This window comes from Pteropus medius, unplaced genomic scaffold (genome assembly GCF_902729225.1).
Source record: "Pteropus medius unplaced genomic scaffold, Ma_sr-lr_union100, whole genome shotgun sequence".
In the NCBI taxonomy this organism is placed as follows: domain Eukaryota; kingdom Metazoa; phylum Chordata; class Mammalia; order Chiroptera; family Pteropodidae; genus Pteropus; species Pteropus medius.
The window spans coordinates 1815764-1838401 of NW_024342471.1; the positions used below are offsets into that span (position 1 = coordinate 1815764).

At 35.2% G+C, this 22638-nt stretch overlaps 1 protein-coding gene across 15 annotated transcripts in view; it reads right to left on the bottom strand.

Annotated features, from left to right (window-relative positions):
- MCM8 (minichromosome maintenance 8 homologous recombination repair factor) overlaps positions 1–22638 on the bottom strand; it is a 30678-nt gene that overhangs the window by 6119 nt on the left and 1921 nt on the right. For 6 of the 15 annotated variants that reach the window (XM_039863755.1, XM_039863751.1, XM_039863750.1 and 3 more), the window contains 15 exons: positions 22322–22483; positions 21999–22082; positions 20081–20163; positions 19531–19680; positions 18136–18239; positions 17342–17540; positions 13549–13634; positions 12037–12188; positions 11597–11792; positions 8250–8280; positions 7547–7687; positions 4400–4541; positions 3094–3289; positions 1295–1514; positions 768–977 (listed from right to left, as the gene is read on the bottom strand). In XM_039863755.1, coding sequence (XP_039719689.1) covers positions 768–977; positions 1295–1514; positions 3094–3289; positions 4400–4541; positions 7547–7687; positions 8250–8280; positions 11597–11792; positions 12037–12188; positions 13549–13634; positions 17342–17540; positions 18136–18239; positions 19531–19680; positions 20081–20163; positions 21999–22082; positions 22322–22478 — 2151 coding nt within the window. In that variant the 5' untranslated portion in view covers positions 22479–22483. Of the gene's footprint in view, positions 1–767; positions 978–1294; positions 1515–3093; positions 3290–4399; positions 4542–7546; positions 7688–8249; positions 8281–11596; positions 11793–12036; positions 12189–13548; positions 13635–17341; positions 17541–18135; positions 18256–19530; positions 19681–20080; positions 20164–21998; positions 22083–22321; positions 22484–22638 lie in introns of those variants that run through there. The other 9 variants (XM_039863759.1, XM_039863756.1, XM_039863757.1 and 6 more) reach the window with 5 other exon arrangements.

Here is a 22638-nt window from a genome sequence, read left to right on the forward strand (position 1 = left end):
AGACAACAAAAGATTATAAATATATTAATCTTGTTTGAGTAGATACAGTATGTCTAAGCTTCTTTCATTTATTCATTTCACACAAAAACTGACTTCTGGGGAAGGCAGTTGTATGTAATATGAAAGTCGGAATTTAAAAAGATTTGAAAACTTGAATATGAAAATAATCACTCATTTAAAATATGGATTAAAAACTATTTTTTATCTACTAACATCTTTCTGAGTATTCATTTCGAAGAGTTGACTATGAAATATACTTGATTTTTCCTTTCCTTTAACTTTCAACAAGTCATGCTTAACCAGTCTGTTAAAACAACAAAGAGGAGTTAATCAGATTTTCAAAGCAAAAAACCCAAACTCTGACCCAGCTAATTTTAACTGCCAGGGTTCTCTCAGTATTCCATAGCTGTGACTAGATGTTAGAAAAATAGGCACTATCCTTATGGACCTGTCGTGTTTCAAGTCAAATACTCAAGGTATTTGACACATTCCATGTTCCCATATACTCAGCTTTCAATCTCAACATCTTTAGTTAACTTAACCACTCTTCACACTACAGGAGTTTCCTGTGGCATTTAAAAAAAAAAAAAAGTTGCATGGTAATTAACTGGTCCTGTGCCTAGAAAGAAGTGGCTATACTTTAACATGTTAAAAAGATGAACAAACCTTTTAAAAACAAATCAATCATGCAGAAAACTGAGAGAAATACTATTAGTCCTCTGTCCCCTTTCTTAAGTCAAAAATGCATGAACTTAAAACAAACAAACCTCCGTTAGACGAATCAGAGATTCCAGCTGTCTAGTGGTGATTGGTGAGCTATTTAACCGCTGGCTCTGTTTCCGGAGCTCAAGGTAAAAATTTTGAAGAATCTGAGCAGCTTCTGTGGATAGCCTTGGATAGACATACTGACGAGCATAACCAATGTACTTTCTCAATAGCTGATGGGGAATTGGATCTATTGTTTCTCCAGGAACCACCTAACACATGATAAAAAGGCCCAAGATGACAAGGATAAATAGCAAGTAAAATCTTTCTGCTAAAATAAGTTGTTTAGATAAATATAAAATTCAAAAAGACTCTCCAGATAAGTCAGATACACTCTCCAGATAAGTCAGATACTCAGCTCTTGGCCTAGCTGAGTTAGATTACTTCAAATGGAGTTTACATAAAGCCTAGTATCAATATAAAAGATTTGGTATGAAAGTTTATATACTACTGCTCTACAATAAGCAAGGCACTGAACTCTGACATTGAAACAGAAGTGAACTGAATGATTAAGAAGAAACATTTATACCTTTAGTCTTTCTGATAATGGTTTATCAGATACCACTTCAAGTATAGAAGTATTTGAATCTTGACTATTCATACGAGCTACTGTAGCACTGCTAACAGTTCTCTGCTTTCCAACTCTTAGTGCAATTACGTGTTCAGAGAGTAAGTGATCATGATCTTCATCTGGGGTGTCTAACAGGATAAAGACCAAATCAAATCTGGATAGCAGGGCACTCCCCATTCTAAAGAGGCATGAAAGAAAGAAGAAACACTGATTGGAATCAAAACAAACTAAAAACCTAGAAAACCGCTGACTTGGTTGTTTACTACTCAAGTTTCATGTAGAACTTAAAAGAGGATTTAAAGAAATAAGCAATAGCTCTTGAATTCAACACACCCAGCAACTCCAGAGACACCATGCCATATGTCCTTCAACATGTGCACAGCCTTACTTGTACTACCTTTGAAGGTTGGGAACATGGCCTTTTTCACCACCAAAATCAATGAATTCTTCTGTGTTCTGTATCACCACCTATGATTTTGGATCATTGAATTTTTAAGCTAGAATGCTACACGATACATCAGTGATTATCTAGTTGAGTAGTTTTAATTTCTTCTATATCTGTTGCCTCACCAATATTTTGAGTCTCTCAAAGCACCCATTTAGAAGCAAAAAGGCCATTTTTTTTTCCTAAAGAGCCATCTAATTTGTCATTATAATAAAAATGTTATACTCTTAATCATCTTCTCTGAATCCACCAATCAGATAACTCCTCTATTTGAGATAAGAAAACAAATCCAGAATGACAAATTTGACCAACATCCCAAAGCAGGTTTGTGGTACCACTAAAATCCAGAACCCATGTCCATGAGATCCTGTTCAATAGAATCCTTCTGATCTTTCCAATATAGTACTTTGTCATTTTACTAAGAAAAACTAATAGATTGACTTTTTTGGTGGTAGTGGTACAGAAATACCCAGAATCTCAAAGTACAATTGTATATTTTACTATGTACCATTTCTGTATTAGAAGTACACATTATTAAACATTAGGAAATCAGCTTTTTTCCCACTAGAATTTAAGGTTGCAGTTTTTCAGATGAGGCATTCTTTTGTCTTTTTCTCCCTTTTGCATTGCTTGAATTTATTTTTCCCTTCCCATACATTTTGTCCAACCTATACATAACAAATTAGAAGAGAAAGCATACGCACATACAGATACAAACATTGTTTTCAGACAAAAAGTGGGATCATTCCACATATGTGTGTAATGTGCTCTTTTCATTTAACAGTAGAGACATGTTCCCGCATCAGTACTTACAACATCTTTCATTCTTGTAATTGCCTCTTTTCAGTGTCTTACTGTATAGTTTAACCACTTTCCTATCGATGAACATTTTAAGTTGTTTCTAGTCCTTGGCAGTGATAAACAATGCGATAATACCCACCCTATAATCATACCTTTGTGCATTTGTGTGACTATTTCTGTGAATACAATTCCCAAAAGAATTGGCAGGAACAAACAGAATGTACATTTACTATAGCGATGAACATGCCAAGTTGTCCATCAAAATGCTAAATTGTGTATGTGAGAACCCATTTCCCCATCCCTTTGCCAACAATGATTATTATTTAAAATGTTTGTCAATCTGGAAGATATCAACGGTATTTCGTTTTAATTTGTAGTGTTCAAATACATTTTTATACATTTATTGGAAACTTGTAACGTCTGTGAACTACCCATTATATCTTCAGTTATCTTTTCTTATTGATAATAGGGATTCGATATACTAAAGGTATAAATATTTGAAGAGACTTACTTTAAATTCTCGGAAACTGTTTTGGCTTTATTGTAGTGTCCTCCAACTGGATTTGCAGCAGCAATAATGGAAGTTCTTGCAGGGAGGCTACAAACCATGCCAGCCTTAGCAAGACTAATACTTTGCTGTTCCATGGCTTCTAACAAGGCTTGATGTTGACTCCCCATCTTATCAAATTCATCAATTCCACAGATACCTATAATAACAGTAATATAATACAGACAAAAATTTGTCCTTTGGTCAAGTTCCAAACCTTACAGAATGGAAATTATGCCCCAATAAAAAAATATTTCCATTTGTTTCCAGCAGTTAAAATTATAAAATGTCATATAGTAGAGAATTTCTGATTGTTTTTACAGCAAATAAAACACATGTCTTATTTAACTAATTTTTATGTAATATATACTCATTCGGCATTTTTCATAGGCAAGGCACTATGCTGTGAGGGTCACAAAAAGGAAGAAGATATGACAGTGACCCTCAAAAAGCTTAAAGGCCTAATTTCAAACAGGTGAGATAAGACATATACACATTCAAGAGAGTATACTTCAACAACTCTAAGAGCTATGCATAATTATATAAGATGAATTTCCTGTGGGTGGGGGGAGGTTAAAAGAGGAAAGGGAATCTGGAAAGGTTTCAAGAAAAATGTGCTATTTGAGCCGGGTCTTTTGGGAACAGAAGGGTAGCATGATTTGGAAAGAAAAGCATGGCTCTAAAGTCAGAAGACTTGAGTGCAGTTCTTAGCAATACCAGGTGCTGACTGTACAATTGTAGGGAAATCACTTAACCTCTTAAAATATAATGTAAAGACCCACCACTGACTGAAGGCATTTTATGTGTCAGCTATATTATTATGTCTAATCCACAAGTTATTGGAGACCCTCTAACATTACCTTATAATGTGTTTCCTCCCCTACTTCCCATACCATGAGCAGTTAGGTGGTCATCTCTAGAGGGCTTTGCTGTGGATAAACCCCTCTCACCGACTCTATGACCAAGTAAGCCATGCCAGCTCCAAGGTCAGTCCATATCTCTCTGGAATTGATGGTATTACTAGAAATTCTCAAGATTACTAATACAGTGTAGGAACAAAGTCAAGCTACTTCTTTGACTAGCACTTTTCAAACTTTTAAAGCAGGAGTTGACCATCTTTTTCTGTAAAGGGGCAGGTGTAAATATTTTACATTTTGCAGGCTACACAGAGTCTGCCACGTATTCTTGGGAGTTTTTGTTATTGTTCTTTACAATATTAAAAATATTATTATTATTGCCAGAATTATTATTATTCTCTTTGGTCTCTTACCTTGATCACCAAGCACCAGGGCACCAGCTTCCAAAGCAAAATCTCCAGACCAACTATCTTTTGAAAGAGTTACAGTCAAACCAGAGGTGGTAGTGGTATTACCACAAACATACACACCACGTGGAGCGACACTGCACACTGCCTGAGGAAACGAAAAGTTTAAGAGAATCAGCCAAAGTAAAAGGGAAATAACGGCTAACAGTAATTGCTCACAAATGTTAGCTACATGCCAGGTATTATTCTAAGAGCTTTACCACACAGTCTTCACCACCACAGTAAGAGGACGGTATTACTACGTCCCCATGTACTGATAGAGTAACTCACACAGCTATGAAGGGTGAAGTGTCAGGATTCAATCAAACACAGGATGTTATCTGTGGGCATGTGAATACAAAATTCCATTTTATGCTTCACTTTCAAGTTCAAATAGCAAAAATATGAGTACCAATTTTAATTTCAAAAGCTTCAATGCTTCTTTAAACATCAAGTAATAAAATGGCTCAATAATGCTCACCCGAGTAAATAATCTATGACAAATAAGGAAAGTAGTCAAATAGCACAACAGTTAAAAGCATGAACCTTCAGTGAGGCAGACCTGTTGTAATCCTGGCTGTACCATGTACCAACTGTGCTGCTCTCGGACCTCTCTGAGCCTCACCCTTCTTATGTTTTATCACATATTGCCCTGAGGAATAAATGAGATTGTGTATGTAAGGCCCTTAACCTGGTACCTGGCACACAATAAGTGCCCAATGCAAGGCTACTGTATATGGCTACGCACTGCACAACTCTAGCAGACAGCAGTCACACTGTTATCTATGTCAGAGTAATCTGGACTTGGCAGATTACCCAAGGGACCCTATGGTGCCTGGCTTATAAATAATAGCTATAATTGTGTTTGTTACTTGTAATTTCTTGTTAGTCTGAGAATATGATTGTCTACTAAATGGTCAGAGGAAAAGGGGATTAAAAATATAAAGTAACCAACTCCTGTTAATGTTAGCCTAATTTTTTAAAAACCTTGGCTTAGTAGGGCTAGCAGACTTGCATGCGATACTCTCCACTATTTACAATATTTAATTTCAACTAATATTTCAGCTTCTATTTTTAAATTGAGCCAAGGGTTTTAAAAGGCATTATTCCAAGTCTAAAAAAATATGAAAAACTGACATTGTCATTTTTCTTGGTATCAAAACATTTTCAGTGCCATTAAATGTATTTTGGAACCATTATCTGCCAAGACATAGTTTGTAAATAAAAAAGAGAAAAATGAAGTTTTACATACTGTAAACAAAATGTAGAAATTAAACAATTTTTACAGATAATCAGACACTATAGAGGTTAAACCAGGCTTACACCTATATCATAATACAAAAAATTGCACACGTGCACGTCCACACACACACACACACACACTACAAAAGAGAAAAGAAAACTATAACCAATAACCATTTAAAATCACATGTACGTTCTGTATGCATATTCTGACTAGGTATCCCATTTTCATTTTTATCTAGTTTCACCTATAACTGGGTACTCTGTGCCAGACTTCTAGCAAGGGCTCAGAACAGAATTTTTTTTTTTTTAAATACAGGCCCTGTTAGTCAAAAGGATCAAAATGTGACAACATGGATGAAATGCCAGATTAGAAATTAAAATAATGACTGGTTTAACACTCAGTCACAGGAAATAATCATTCTGACATGAAAGACAGTGGGTTTATTGTGCAACAATGAGATCAAAGCAGTTCTCAATCCTGGCTGCACATAAGAATCACCTGAGGAGGGTTACACACATACAGATACTAGGACTTTAACCCAGAGACTCTTAATTCACTTGGCCTGGGCATCAGTGTAGTTTCAGAGAGCTCCAAAGGTGATTCTAATATGTAGCCAGGGTTCCCAGCCCACAGACAAAGATTCAATAGTCACAGAAGAGACAGGGAGACCCTGGTCTGGTCACATTTTTCCTTATGTGTGGAAGAGGGTCAGAGGAAGAACATGGGCATTCTTAGAAAGGACATTATGGCTGGCTTACTAGGTGTCACTCCAAGAAAACCACGGGCATTCCAAAAAGCACCTTCTAGGGCCATCATAAACCCTTGAAAGAACTACTAGACTCTGAATGGCAGAGGCAGCAACTTCTTGGGGACTGACAAAGGACTGCTTATAGAAGCTGTCTTGCTTTGTACTCAGAAGTAGTTGAAATGTATATCGACATACCTCTTACCTTTATCAGATTATTCTTAAAGCCCAATACAGTGTTTATGTAGTTGTGTGAAGAGAGAATGAGTGACCCTGCTTTACTCTCGAGCTATTCTGTTCATAGGTGAGGTCACAACAATGAAGACTAGCAAAGCAATGCTGGATACAAAAAAAGGGGTTAGAGAAATGGCTAATGTTTCACAATAGTTAACATCTCAACAGATCAGCATGCCTGTGCAGTCTGTGTGACAGAAGTCTGGCTTAATTTGAAAAGATGGTCAGATTCAAGTTACACATTATTCACACAAACCCCAATTCACTTATACCATCAGACAACCTATATCCTCTGGAACACGAACACTATGTGCTTTGTGAGAAAATTCATTTATGAATTATTCATACATTTTTTAAAAATTACAGTTGACATTTAATATTATTTTATATTAGTTTCAGGTGTACAGCACAGTGGTTAGACATTTACATAATTTATGGCGTGATCTCCCTGATTACTCTAGTACCAATCTGGCACTATACATAGTTATTACAATATTATTGACTATATTCCCTATGCTGTACTTTATATCCCTGTGACTATTTTGTAACTACCAATTTGTACTTAATCCCCTCACCTTTTTCACCCAATCCCCTACTCTCCCCTCCCATCTGGCAACCATCAATTTGTTCTTTGTATCTATGAGTGTTTGTTTTGTTTGTTCGTTTATTTAGTTTATTCATGTATTTTATTTTTCTTTTAGTTTTTCTATTGTTTAATTTAATTATTTGCTTTTAATTAATTAGTTTTTTTTATGGTGACACTGTGTTAACGAAATCCAATAAGTTTCGGCTGTACATTTTAACAGTAAGGCATATATATATATATATTTACTCTGTGTTCACCTCCCATTTATTCATGTATTTTGTAAACAAAAGGTAAAATTCCTACCTGTAGCATCTGACTCTTTCCCAAGCCTGGATCTCCAACAACAAGGACATGTGGGTCTCCTCGAATTGGAATTCTATTTTTGTCATCCGCATATTTCTGGCTTCCTCCAAAGAGTGCTAATGCCAGACCTGCTTTAACAAGCTAAAGTGTGAAAGAAGAAGGGGAATAAAAATACAGAAGTGAGAAAAATATAAAGATGACTAGCAAAAGGGGTGCTCCTCCTTTCAGTTTACAACATTTATTTGGGGATTTAAAAAAAAAAAAGATTGAACTTTACTTTTTTCGTAAGAAAAGTAAGTCTAATAATATGAACTACTATAAAGTAAATGATTAAAAAGCAAAAATTAGAAAGCATATAAAATCAGAGTGATAACTTAAAAGTCGCTAAATGAAGACCCACCTTGCAAGGCATGAATCCATTCCAGAAAACTGGAAAATATCTGTTAGTTTCTGCTTTGATATTTATAGTGTCCAGAGTCAGTTTAAAGGAAACCCGTTCCTATTAACTCTAATTGGTAACCAACTTTTTCTTACAAAGGGTTGTAGTTTGCCTGTCCTAGCATTCAATTATGGAGAATAATGATTCATATTAAAATAAGAATAACTGGCCAATAGAAATTAGCTATTTTTTGTAAAGTCTTCATATTTTATTTTTGCCAACTTTATATATAATTTTTAAGCAAAGATACAGTAAAATACTTACTTCGTGGCCAAAAATGACAGGACAAAGTGAGCTGAAAAACAGAATACAACTTATAAATTATAACTTACACTTCATTAATCTATTACATCTACTTTACAGGTTGCTTAATTTTTTTTTGCACCAACAAAAGACAAAAATAAAAAAATTTACATCCCCTCAAATGACTCAAGAAATTTTATTCTAACAGTAAATTTCTCAAAAATTTTGGTTAACCTATAAAGGGAAGAATGCTTAAAAATTGTGCCAGTATGTAAGGGGCATAGAATACTTGTAAAGTATTTTAATGTGACCAAATATACTGTTGATGTCTTTATGTTACTAGCCTTTAAAATGGATCATAATCATGGTTTTCTACTTTAGGATACAGAATTATATTGTATTTCATGTGCACAAACATCTTTAGATTTGTGCAGCCAAATTATTAAAAGGAGACTAAAAATGAACTGCATACATATTTTAAGATGGAACAAAATTTCATTTTTTCAGTTCAATTCAAAGGATCAGAATAACTAAGACCATATATGAATATAAAGTATATTTACATTTATCAATGGTACAAACAAGGAACAAAAAATAGGGTGGAAGAGATATACTAAAGAGTAAACTGTGACTTATTATCCCTTTTAATACATATAAACATGGATGTCGGTGTCCTGCCATATTCCCTTGCTCACTGTTCAGCATGTTTCTGCATAACTGCTGCTGGCTCCCTACCATGCACCTGCACTTGTCTGTCAAAGGGCTGTCTATGGCCACAGATAGACTGGGCAGGCTAGAAGTGCTGGGTTATCTAACATTCCCAGGAGCAGCTCCAAATCTAGGCCATTGGATGGAAAAATACTGAGTTCTACACAGCCTAGTGTCCTAGAGGCTTCAGGAGGATTAAGCCCCAGATGCTAATAATAACTAACCTGTTCACTAAGGCACCTACCATACACTGACTGCCATCCTTTCTCTGTCTCACTTCCCTATTCCTCTACCAGTATGTCTGAGGATCACCTCCCAAATAAACCACACTTCTCAAATCATTGCTTCTGAAGGAATGGAAACTAAAAAGAACCGTCCACTGTCTTCACTCTCCTTTCGTGGTCCTCCTCCATTTTGTTAATCCAGCAAGGGTCCATAACTTTTTCTTAAGGAGCCCAACGTAAGTATTTTCAGTTCCATTGTCTTGGTCACAACTACTCAGTTTGTCTAAAGCAACCATCAACAATATGTAAATGAACAGGTGAGGCTGTATTCTAATAGAACTTTATTTACAAAAACAAGCACCTGCCTAGTTTGTGAATCCTGGCAAGATTAACAATGGAGTGCCATTAAAAAAAAAAAAATTCTAGTTCTGATGTTAAAATTAAAATTTAGAATTAAATGGTAAAAGCAACTGTGGGAAGAAAATCCAAGTTTTTCATGTTAACTTATCTTTTATAAATGCTGCAGAAGACCACTACAAATGTTCATTTTTATTTATAACCGATGAGAAGAACCAATCAGAGGTGTTATGATCCTCAATCAGAGAGCTCCTCAGCCCCTGATACAGACCACTCACCACGCCATTAATTCTCACCAGATCATATCCCCACCCTGGTTCAGCACCTCTCCCAGAGCGGTTCATCTGGCTACATATTCAGAGGAAAGCTCTGAGAATTTCTGGACAAAGAATTCTTAAGGAACTCCATACTTTTCTTAGTTGGCTAATTAACATATTAAAGGTGGAAGAAAAAGTGTCAAGTTCTCCTAGAGCCCAAAGCCATAAAGAGGAAAGCATGATAAGATCAATTTTTCTAACACAATGCATTTCAAAACATTAGTTCTTCACCTCTCTTAGGTATATTTATTATTCAGTCCCATTTTCTCCCATTTCTTCAAAATTATCCAAAAAGTTGTCAAAAAGGTGTCACAATAACAGCAGTTATTAACTTGTTAATAGTTAATTATGTTAATAGTTAATACTTATGGTAAGTACATTACAAAATCTCATTTAATCTTCAGAACAACCTCCTGAGACAAATACTAGATGATTAAAATGAAGGAGAAATCAAGTAACATGCCCCCAATCACACTGGAAGTAAGTGGCTTAAGCAGGATTCTAATCTAGGTTTATTTCCACAAATGAGCTCTTAACTAGTAAAGCAAAAATGCTTCTACTTTGCTTCTTCTCTACTACAGAACAATAACACAGAAATAAAATAATATTATGAAATCTCTATTGAACTTAAGTGACTTCTATGTGAATCTTTCTTGCCTTTTAAAAGTAAAAAAAAAAAGAAGAAGAAAAGAAAAAAACCCTACATACAACTAATTGAAATGACTTTGGAGTTCACTGTCCCATCACTCTTCTTGTGAGACAGTAATATTTCCTTACTCTTTATAGAGATCAGCAAACTTTTCTGTAAAGGACTGGACAGTAAGTATCTGTAAACCACTTGTTCTCTGTCGTAACTCTCGACTTTCATGAATGAATATGGCTGTGCTCCAATAATGGACAGTGAAATTTGAATTTCATATAATTTTTTGTCATGAAATACATTTTTTTTCAGGTGTTAAAAAATGAAAAAAACTTTTTAGCTCACGGGCCAAACAAAACGGGCAGTTAACTGGATTTGGCCTGTGAACTGTAGTTTTAACTGTGGACAAAAAAAAGGGGACCATATATTAAACCCGACAAGCTCAGGGAGGCTTGCATGGTGGGCCTTACAAACTCAGAGACTGAAAGTAACCACACAGGATGGTCTGAACATAAAAATTCCTAATTAAAAGCAAGTCATGATGGATAGTCAGGTCCCAGCCCGGCAGCTTCCTTGACAAAGGTCAACCTTTACCTTAAGTGAACCTACTGTCTAAGATAACAACATTTGAAATGTCAGAGTAATTTTCTTTTCCAGACCCCTCAAGGCACAACCGTCAGCACTAGAGAGCAAGAGACCACAGAACCCCTCATTGTTACTGTGTTCTCCGCATAGCATCTCTATGTGCTGTAAATATTAATTATTAGCAATGTAGAGATTTTTATTCAATCCCTGAGATTCCTCGCCCCTGCTTTGCTTTCTCCCACCCCCTTAATCTTCACCAATGGATTTCATGTGACCCTTCTTATGTCTCCTCCTTTTACTGTAATGTATAAAATAAGCTGCAGTACTACTATTTTCCAGAGGATTTTCTAAATCTGTTGAGATTTTGCTTCTCTGTAATTGTCGTCGGTTTGGCTCAAATAAACTCATAAAAATTCTCTACAGATTTAGACAGTTCTTATGTTGATATAACTATTTTGACTAGTTTTTTGTTACTTGTAGCCAAGAGCATCCCAATATGCACATACGTAATAAAATCTAAGATAATGTTATACATACTTGACAATAAGTTTGAACAGGTTTTCTTCAGCTTGAATCTCTTGGATGGCATAAAGGTCTTTAAGGGAGAATTCCATCAGTGTTCCGTGCTTACACCCATCCTCGGAAGCCTTTGTTTTCTGTCCTTTGCTATTACTAACAGAATTTGCTTCAATGTACAAAAGGAACATGCATTTGTCATTCTTATTTCGAGAACCTGTAAATTTCAAAGTATGAAATATGATAATTGATATTTTCATTTTCCCTACAAAGATTCAAGTAGAATATAAAAGAGTGGCACAGTAAGCAAAAAATAAACCTTTACTTCTGAGGAAAAGTTTCACCTATGTAAGAAACAAGGAACTCCCTAAATAAAGAGACTCAAGAGTACCGTAAAAAAAAAGACAAATGCTGACAAATTGTTGAGGGACAATCAAAATGAAGAAAGAGTTATAACATACCTTCTTCAGCATTTGAGACTTTGACAACTCCAGTGATAGTCACTGTGTCCCCTGGAACACAGCTATCCACAAGATCGTGAACAAGCTCACATTCTATTGTTCGTGGAATCCGACCTGCTTCTCGCTGATCATCAGACATCAGCTCCTGGATTCTAAGAGGTAAACAATTTTCAGTCAGTACACATACTGATTTGGGGTTCTTTCTTATACATATTAACTATTTAGGGTCCACAAAGTGCTGAGCTAGATAAACAGCCAATTAGTAAAAAAAAAAAAAAGTTTGATGGTTTAAAATAATTTTAGCAGTTTCCACCTAAGGATGGCAAGATGAGTATGTACATTTGTCTACCTGCCCTCCAAAACAACCACCAAAACTATAGTCACTACAAGAGTGAAGAGAAGTTTTTGGGCATGTAGAAGCGTCATCAGCAAACAAGAGATACTGAAATTTTAGAAAACAGCAAGTGGGAAAGTATTGATGGATAAAACAAAATGGTGTTCAGAATACAGAAAGGAAAAAGTTACAAGGGTACAAGAAATGCAGAAGCCAAAGTTCTCTACTCCTAAGTTTTGATTTCCTAATATCAGTGGACAACAAAGAGACTTTGTTCAAATAATTACCCTGAATCTTCTATGCATATATTCTATTATGACACTTCTGTGACACTTCTGAGGCCCTCATCATACTCTTCAGTGGCGACAGTCTTGCACACTTGAGCTGGAATCTGTTCCACTCACGGAACAGATTTAGGCTCAGGAGTCTTAAAACACTTTCTCTTTTATAAAATAGAGTGTCTGTAACTATCTCAGCACAGTGAAGTTAATTATTACATATGTTGGCCTTGGTTTTTATAGGACAGAAGGGGGTAAAGCTAGGACAGGGCTTGGTAGCAATCTACCTTACTTTTACCGTAGCTTCTTAGTTTTTTAAGACTAGTTCCTGTTTCAGCCAGGTTTTCTGCAGAGCATTTTAACTTCAAAACTACCCATTATTTTCCATTTAGGATGAGTTATGGGACTGTAGCCAGAAAAATGAAATACTGTTGGATTAATAATACACATACATGCAGAAAATTATCTGACTTTTGGGGAAAAAAAATCTATAGTAAAATGCTTCATGGATAGTGATAACATGAAATGAAACACTCCCATTTCCAAGAAATTCTTTAAACTTTCAAAACAATATTATTTTGCTCACAGCTTATTATAGAATGAATTATATGGTCTACATCCAATTCAATGAGTCACATAAATAAGAAATAAACTATTAAACTATTTCTTAGTAGCAACAGGACATACTTGCACACCAAATCTTTTTTGGAATCTGATAGGAAATAAATTTCAAATAGACCTTTATCATTTCAAAACATAAACTCCTAATCGAACCTTTTATTATACACTTTATCACTGTCTGCAAATAAGAACCACAGCATAATACAGGAAAGTTATAGGTTTATTTGGCAGTATGAGAGATCTAAAACCTGCCTCTTATTAAACAATCTGATTGCTTACTTGATTGATTGCCAGTCCATCGTCACTGTAAGAGGAGAGCTACGCAGAGCGGTAAAAGACTTTCCTCGACATGTAGGCACAGGACACTGCAACGAGATTAATTCCCACTCGGATGTGATAAACCACAATCACATCTCAAGGTAAAATGCTTCACTTGATATTGTCTTAAGAGTTGTTCTCAAAATGGTATTTAAGCAAAAGGCAATAAGAGCTGCAACAATCTTCTATCCCCTTCTGCACTGATTTTGTATCACAAGCTTCTGAGGCACTTTTTCAGCCGGTCCCTCTTGATTATTGCTCTTATTCTTTCTGCTGTGGATATTCAAGACTCCTCACATCCTAAGTAGTATTCTTTCCTTTGTACCCATACAGTCTCCTGATCCTTGAATGCCCCCTCGCATCCAGTCCCACATACCCAGCCTCAATCCTACCCTTTCCAAAAGCCTTTCCTGGGTCTTCTTTAATCACTGGTTGTTCCATCTAGCCTCCTTTTACACTGTTTGTAAAGGATAATATTTATTTCAACACACAGGCGGTCCTCAACATATAAGTAAGTTGTGTTCAAATTTTCATGTCACTTGTTTGCTGATTGGACTTTAAGGTACATTTAAAATTTCAGAGGTTGTGGCAGACTATATTTTCCAAATATGTCTGCAAAAATATCTTCCCATGAGCTTTCCTACAACCTTGCTCCTCCCCATCAAGAAATGGTGTCCAACGACCCCCTCTTGAAATTTGGACAGGCTTATTACTTTGTAACCAACAGAATATGACAGAATTGATGGCACCTGACTTCTGAGGCTAGCTCAAAAGAGGAAAAGCCATTTCTGCCTGGCAGCTGAACCTGCCTCTTGAAGGTATCGACAGTCACGTGAGCAGAATGAGTGTCCTGAGCTGCCCATACTGTGTGCAAGAAGACAAAACAAACCCATACAGAAAGACCACATAGAGGAGAGATGCCCTGGCAGCCACCAGCCGCTCCAGCCTTTTGCTCTTCCACCATTTGACTGAACTACGAGAGACCCAGGGCCAGAACTACCCAGCCAAGCAGTTCTTCCAAACTCCTGACCCACAGATACCATGAGAAATAATAAAATGATTGCTGTTATTTTAAGCCGCAAAGTTTTACAGTGATTTGTCATGTAGCAATATGACTGGAACAGAAATCACCTGGAACAACCATTATCCTGGTCATTTCAATTCACTGAAATTCACACAGGCAGGACCTCTTCATATTCTCACTCATCTTATGAATCAGCATTACTACCTACTACATTAGAAGGCAGGGAAAAATCTTGAGCAAATACAGTTTACAGAAAATATCTGATTTAAATGAGGATTTAATTTCTAGCCTCTAAGCTAAGGGCACTGCCTGAACTTTAAGCCTAGCCAAATAGTATATGACACCAATTTATGAACACTGCTGATTATTCAGAACCAATGGATGAATCTAACACCTTATTCTTCCTGTAAGAGAAAGAGGACTGAGCAATTTCAATTCAAGTAAAAATGTAATGTTAAATTTATTAAAGTCCAAGAATGATAAAGTCAACTCTGGAAAAGATGAATAGATATGGTAAGTCTAACTACCTTATCAAGTTTAATTAGATCAAAGTAAATAAGATCATACAGAGCTGGCACAGGACCAGTGAAATGAAATGGAATCACATGTCTATAGGAGCACGGTGTACTAAAGAAACATTATACATCAGTAGGAAAAGAGGGCTTAATTAATAAATGGTGACAACTAGCTTTTCACCTAAAAGAATAAAATTAAATCCTTAGTTTTTGCCATAGACAAAATTAAATTCCAGCTGTATGTGTGTGTGTGTATATATAACAAGCCTTAAAAGTATTAGGATAAATGTAAGAGACATGACTGTAATGCTTGAGTGAGGAAGCCCTCCTTCTTAAACAAGGCATAAAATATAAAGATCATAAGGGAAAAGACGATCAATTTGACCATATCAAAATGTAAAACTATAAAACAAAAGCTACACCACAGTTAAAAGAGAAACCAAGAACTAGGAGAAAATATCTGCAATGTATATAATCAATGATAAGTATCTACAATTCAAAGAACTCCTAGCAATAGTGTAGTAGTCCTCCCACTATCCATGGTTCCACTTTCCACAGTTTCTGTTATCTGCAGATAACTATGGGCTAACCATGGTCTGAAAATATTAAATGAAAAATTCCAGAAGCAAACAATTCATAAGTTTTAAATTGCATGCCTTCTGAGTAGCATGATGAAATCACATGCCCTCCCATTCTGTCCCACTAGGGATGTGAATTATCCCTTTGTCCAGCATATCTATGTCGTAGATGCTCCCCACCTGTAAGTCACTTAATAGCTGTCTACGTTATCAGATCAACTGTCACAGTATCACAGTGCTTATGTTCAAGCAACTCCTATTTTACTTAATAATGACCCCAATATGCAAGAGCAGTGATGCTGGCAATTCAATCTACCAAAGAGAAGCCGAGAGGTGCTTCCTTTAGGTAAAAAAGGTATACACATATAGGAAAAAACATAGTATATATAGGGTTAAGTACTGTCTGCAGTTTCAGGCATCCACTGGGTGTCTTGGAACATATCCCTTGCAGATAACTACTATATAAAGAGAAAAATGAACAGAAGCTATAAACAGAAAATTCAACAAAGAAGGAAAATGAATGGCCAAAAAAGATGTGAAAAGATGCTCAACCGTAACAAAAATCACAGAAATTCATATTAAAAATGAACTACCATTTTATACCCATCAGACTGGCAAAAATTAAAAAGCCTAACAACATCAGTGTTAATAAAAATATGGGGAAATAGTAATTGCTTAACACTACCAGTAGGAGTGAAGGCTGGGACCAACATTCTGGAAAATAATTTGGCGACATCTAATAAAGTTAAAAATAAGCATATCTTATAACTGAGAAACTGCTAAAAAAAACAAAAAAAAACCAAAAAAAAAACCTGGAAAGCACACAAATGTTCACCAGGAAAATGATACTCCGCAACAGTAAAAATGAAAGCATTAGATGTGTAACAAGATAGGCAGAACTCCAAAATAACCACGTGAAAAAAAGTTGCCAAATGTTACATTCAGTATACCATTTATGTAATATATGCAAGAAAACAAACTCTACATTCATAGTCAAGTATAAAAATGCAGTGAAGAACACATACTAATTTCACAAAAGTGGCTCTCTCTAGAGATGGAACAAAGTGAATGGAACTGGGGAGGAAAACAGAAAGACTTCAACTTTAATACTTAACTATTTTTGTTTAAAAAATTAAGCTAAAAATAAAAAAAATTAATATTTGCCAACTCACAATGGTGGGCATACAGATGTTAGTTACATTATTCTCTGCACTTTTCTATGGTTTTAAAAAGGTTAAGAAAAAAAGGAACACTTTCAAACAGCCAAATAAAGGAAAGAAAACTTGGTGTATCTATTAAATCAAAATATAAAAATATGAATGGAAAGGATACACATTAACATCAGGATAATGATCATCTCTGAGAAAGGTATAAACAAGGGGTAAAAAAATTTGACACTAATTTTATCAGTTATGTTATATATCTTTAAAAATATATTTGAGGCTGGAAAAACATAAATTCCGAGTGATGTGTAAAAGAATGTTTTATTTATTTTGTGTACCCTGAAGTATTTCACAATTTAAAAACCAGAAATAAAAATAAGCTCTGTGTTCAGAAACATTGGGAAATGTTTTCTGAAAATTGATTTGCCTTCTCTGCCAAGTAAATAAAGATGCAGTTAAAATACATGCTATTACCTTCGTGGGAAGATTATATTTTCCATCTGGAAGAGAAAAACTCTGAACTTCTCCACATGCAGCACAAAGAAAAGCCATCTTGGTGCAAAGAGGCTTTATGTTACTGACGCGAACCACTGTCCCTCGCAGAGCTACGTATTTTCCGTAGTAATTGGCTCGGACATTCTTGAGTTGTGTCAAGGGCTCATAGTTGTATACCCTAAAAGCAAAAACAGGGACAAATTTATCTATGAATTTACAATGGACAGAAAATTGAAGTTATTTGCATTTTCACAACTATGCAATTCTCAAACCATATCATCCCTAAATATATCAAAAATTTCACCAAAATTAAATCATTCTTAAAAATTAAAAATGCTAAATTTTCTCTTTTCTTCTTGTCCCATTGGCTGTTTTCTAGTGAAAAAGGGGGAAAAATCAATAAAGATGAATTAAAAAACAAAATTCCATTTGTTCTGTGTCTATTAGCAACCTAATAATTTTAACAAAATATAATCACATCATTTAGTGTATTACATGGATTATTAATTTAAACAGCAGGGTCTTGATAAGTACACATCCAAAATTAATGTTTACCAAAATCTGCAGGTTGGGAAATCAACATATTTGGGCAGAAAAAGCTTATTCGGTCATGATCTCTTTAATGAATTCTCAATGGGTTCACTTGGGTGTGCTGACCAATGAGACAGCAAGGAACTTATACTCTTAACTGATTTCTTTGGCTTTATAAACTAAGGTTCTCATTCTTAAACAGTCTTCAATGCCCCAATTCTAAATACCAGCAAATTCCTCACCTTGCATGAATGTGTGGCACATTGACCATTGTTTCTCCATCTCTAGACAATCCTTCTTGAGCTTGTAATTCAGCTGCGTGCTTTTCGAGGTCCTTAGTTAATACCTAAATAGGACATTCACTCAAAAGTTGGAAAACAAAATATCATCTTGAAGAACTTTTTTATAGCGAATATGAAGTCTTTGACTATAAACAGTTTAGAACAGAACCTTAACAGAACACTAACAGCTCTTTAAAACTCTAATATTTAATTGTGACTACTTATTTTATAGTGGATTATGATTTATTATCCCTGGATAGGAAAACTTTACCATCCCTGTCTGTACCTTTTGTCCCAACTAAACCTAATATTAAAAGTGCTTATGGAGCTCCCTAAGCTATTATCTCCTGGACAAATTCTGGTGAAAAAATATTTTTTACTTCTCCCAATTCACTGATTAAGACAGAGACAATAAAGATGACTTTTGAAATACCAAATACCACTCCCTTGGCATTTGACATTAAATAAATATTTAATATCTACTTGCATTCAAAACAGTATGTTGATAATCTAAGAGGAAATGAGATGCACATATGCAGCTATTCTTGTTATAAGGACCATATAAATTTACAGTGAAATACCATGTGAGTTTTGAGAAGGGGTCGTGAGAAAGGTTTCACCGAGAGACAATTGAGTTAGGCCCAAAAAATCCGGATATGCAAGGCAAAGGGCATTCTATGTTGAATGGACAGCACATGTGAGAGATAGCAGTATTTAGAGTATCCTGGAGAGAGCTCAGCTTAGCTGAATGGTAGTGAATGAAGAAGAGTTGTGGGGAAAGGAAGTTGAATTAGATAATGGAAGGTTTTCAATGCCACGTAAAGGATTTGGATTTTATTTGATAGAAGTCCTGAGATTTACTATACTTTGCTTTTAAGCATTGATGTGTTTATCAGCCTAAAAAATGATTTTACATACACTGTAGTATCAGATCCTGAGAAAAACTCAGGCAGGCGCAGCACATATTGTTATTTTCAATTTTACAAACTCAGGGAGATTAAGTGACTTGCCTCATGTCACCTAAATCTGAGTTTGGCCTTTTTGTTCCAAGTTCATAACTGATAACACCATAAGGCCTTGTCTTATCTTCCCTATGAGATTATATAGCTCCTTGAAAACAAGGTTTAATTTCCACACAATCTTTAATAAGATTAAACTAATTCAAATAAATTAAAAATGTTACATTCAAGTAAGCTATTGCATATAGAATGAATGATATCATTCAGGACAGGATTGCGAGCTTTCAGTTCTAGCTAATACCTGTATGTAAAAACTAAGTATCTTTTAGAGAAGGTACTATCACTGTGAAATCTTCCTTTAAAATGTTGACAAAAGTCTCACAAAATGAATATTTACCTGATGTATTGCCAGACCCATGCAAGCCAAGGTTTTTTCAGGTGTATCCCTTAATTCATTTGCTACATTTGGTATCAATTTAGCTATTTCTTCGTCATTTGTCAATTCTTTAAAATCCACCAAAATACTTCCCTTTCTTTCTATTTCATCCTGTAAAATATTAAGGTATAAAAACAATAATTGCTTTTTCAGTCAATTATAACTGAGCATTCAATTTACACACTTTACAAAAGCATATCATGTTTATATGACAATAAATATTGTCTTGTGGCCAAGCACGGTTCTAATATTTAAACTATATTAACTTACTATTTATGCCTCTTAACAACCCTTATAGTAGGTATTAGTAATACTACTGTCCTCACCTTTTAGATGAGAAAACCAAGGCACAGAGAGGGTAAATAATTCAACAGAGTTCACACTGCAGGTAAGTGGCAGAGCTGGATGGCTCCAGTGTCTATGATCACAGTCACTAGCACCTCAAATACACTGTTCAATAAGATGATACGAAAAGGTGGACTAGTAGCTTTTTGTTTTATGAGACTCTTACCTTATCATATAAATCAATATGCCTTGTGAAAAAATTTTCAAATGTTTGAATCTTCTCAATAAAAGGAGAGCTCTCACTGTAAACTAATCAAAAGAATATGGCATTAGCACTAATAATCACATACACACAAGCATAATTTTCATGAGACAGAAGAAACACTATATACATAGTAGATGAATTTTTCCAATTGCTTTGCATTCTGATTACATTTAGATACAAAGCAGTGTGAAATGAATACTTAAGACTCTGAAACAAGTTTAGGTTCACATAATCTAAAATGCAGACAGGCAGTATCTCTCCCTAAAAACACCAATATCTATGTCAGATGGGTACTAGACTTATTAGGGTGATCATTTCCTATTTATATAAATGTTTAATCATTATGTAGTACATCTGAAAATAATATAATATTGTATGTCAACTGTAAAAAATGAAAAAAATTATAAAGTATAAAAAATAAAAAAAGGCACTAATATCTGGGAATCTTTGTATAAAACTTTAACACCTAATAGCACCTATTAGTTCAAATAGCTTACATAATAAAGCTTAAAACAAAAACTATAAAGCCAAAGCTAGACACACAAACTAAACTCTTACTCTGAAACGGAGCTGAAGACAGTCTTTACAAAGTAAATACTAGTCCAAAATGCCACTTGTCAAATCCCTCCCTGAGATCAGGGGAGAGACAGTCTACCACTTGACTCTGGTCCCAAAACTGTAAAGCTATCTTTTATAAAGTTCTGTAACATTTTTGAATTAGTCTCCCACACAGAAAGAGTACAATGAAGTAGTATGAAACATATTTGTCTCTGTACTAGGAAAAAAACAGACTCTCAATATAAAAAACTTCCATAAAGCACTTTATTCATTCAAAAATTAAAACTGAGTACCTGTTCTGGGGCAGGATCCTTGCTCTTAAGCTCTGTACAGTCTAGTGGAAAAAAAACTTAGCTACCTATCTATGTATCTACGTATCTATATCATAAGAAACTAACAAGCATATAGATGCTGTAAGAGCATAGGAAAGACAATTCTTCAAACCGATATAGACAGATGTATCATGTTAGCTGGTGTCCTGTATTATAAAAGGGAGATTCCTTAACTGTGTTTATACAAAAACTGTATTGGTTATTATCTCTCAGTTCCAATCCCACTCTAATCTGATTCTATGATCAGGATCAGCACATTGCATTTCCCAGACTCAGGTTCTGCCAGAGGTACTTTATTTTTATTTAATTTTAAATAATTAATTATTTTATGGTGACATTGGTTAACAAGATCCAGTAAGTTTCAGCTGTACATTTTATTAGAGGTACTTTAGAGAATGGGAGGTGGCAGCAAAGAAGAAAGGAATTTATTCTTGTTTCCAATTCTTTTCAGCATTTCCAGCTGCAGAGGATAGCTACAGTTCCAGCGAGCACCAAATGTGCTATCCTCCCCCCAGAGTTACCAGCAGCAACCAGCTTAATTTGCTTCAGTAGTCTAAGCACAGCTTTGCAGGGTACCTCTCACAAGTCAAAACAACAACTATGCTGTGGCCCTTCCTTTGAATTCCTAGGTTCTAGTAACCTCAGAACTTCTTTTTTTCCTCAGTCATAAGGATAGTTGCTGCTTCCTAAAGTTACCACTATCTGGGGGCTTACCTCATGTTCCCTTTTGGCTCTTTCAGTCTTCCATCTATATATCTAATTTCCTGTATTAAATTCCTTTTCTGAAATACCTAGTGTGGTTTCTGTTCTCCTGACTGATGCAAAACCTAACTATGATGTTCTTAAAACATAAACATAATGTTTTGGTGAACTAATATTAAAAGGAGTATATATGAGAAAGCAAATGAATTATAGTAATATGAGATATAGCATCAAAAGACAAGTTAAGAAATGATAATGTATGATACTTCTTGCATTTTTAAGTCTACCTTCGGAGAGATAAAGCTTCCAGCCTTTATATGGTATGAACTGATCCAATGTTGATTGTAGTAGCAAAGACTGAGGGGTTTGTTCTGAAAACAAAACAAAACAGTTAGTAGAAACAGAGTAAACTTTTTTCAAATTTGCTTTTTCCAACAATGAGAACTTGATATATTAAACTGTAAGCTTCAGTGAGAATTATGGATATTAATAAATACCACATTAAGGGTATTTTACATCAGTAAAAGACTGAAATTCAAGTTAAACTGCTTTGTATGCCAGGCATGAATAGATTCTTTCATGAAGGAAAAAAAATTGAACAGTCATTGACCTCCCCTACCAGAAGCAGGTTTTCCCGTGGTTTTACTCAGATCAGGTCTGTGTCCTCTTCCTCTCCATTTCCCTGAGAAACTCCCACCACCTCTTCCTCTTTTCCAGTTTTGAAATCTTCCTCGTCCAAATCCTCTACCTCTATACTCTCCACTCATGTCTTCTAAAAGATAGAGATTTGGAAAGTCTGCATCAAAACTATAGGGGAAACAGTGCTCCTAAAAATGTATTAACATAAGTGAAAATTAATATATTCTAGTCTGAGACTAGCAAACAGGGCTTGTAACATTATACACCATGGTATAAGCCCATTTCTCT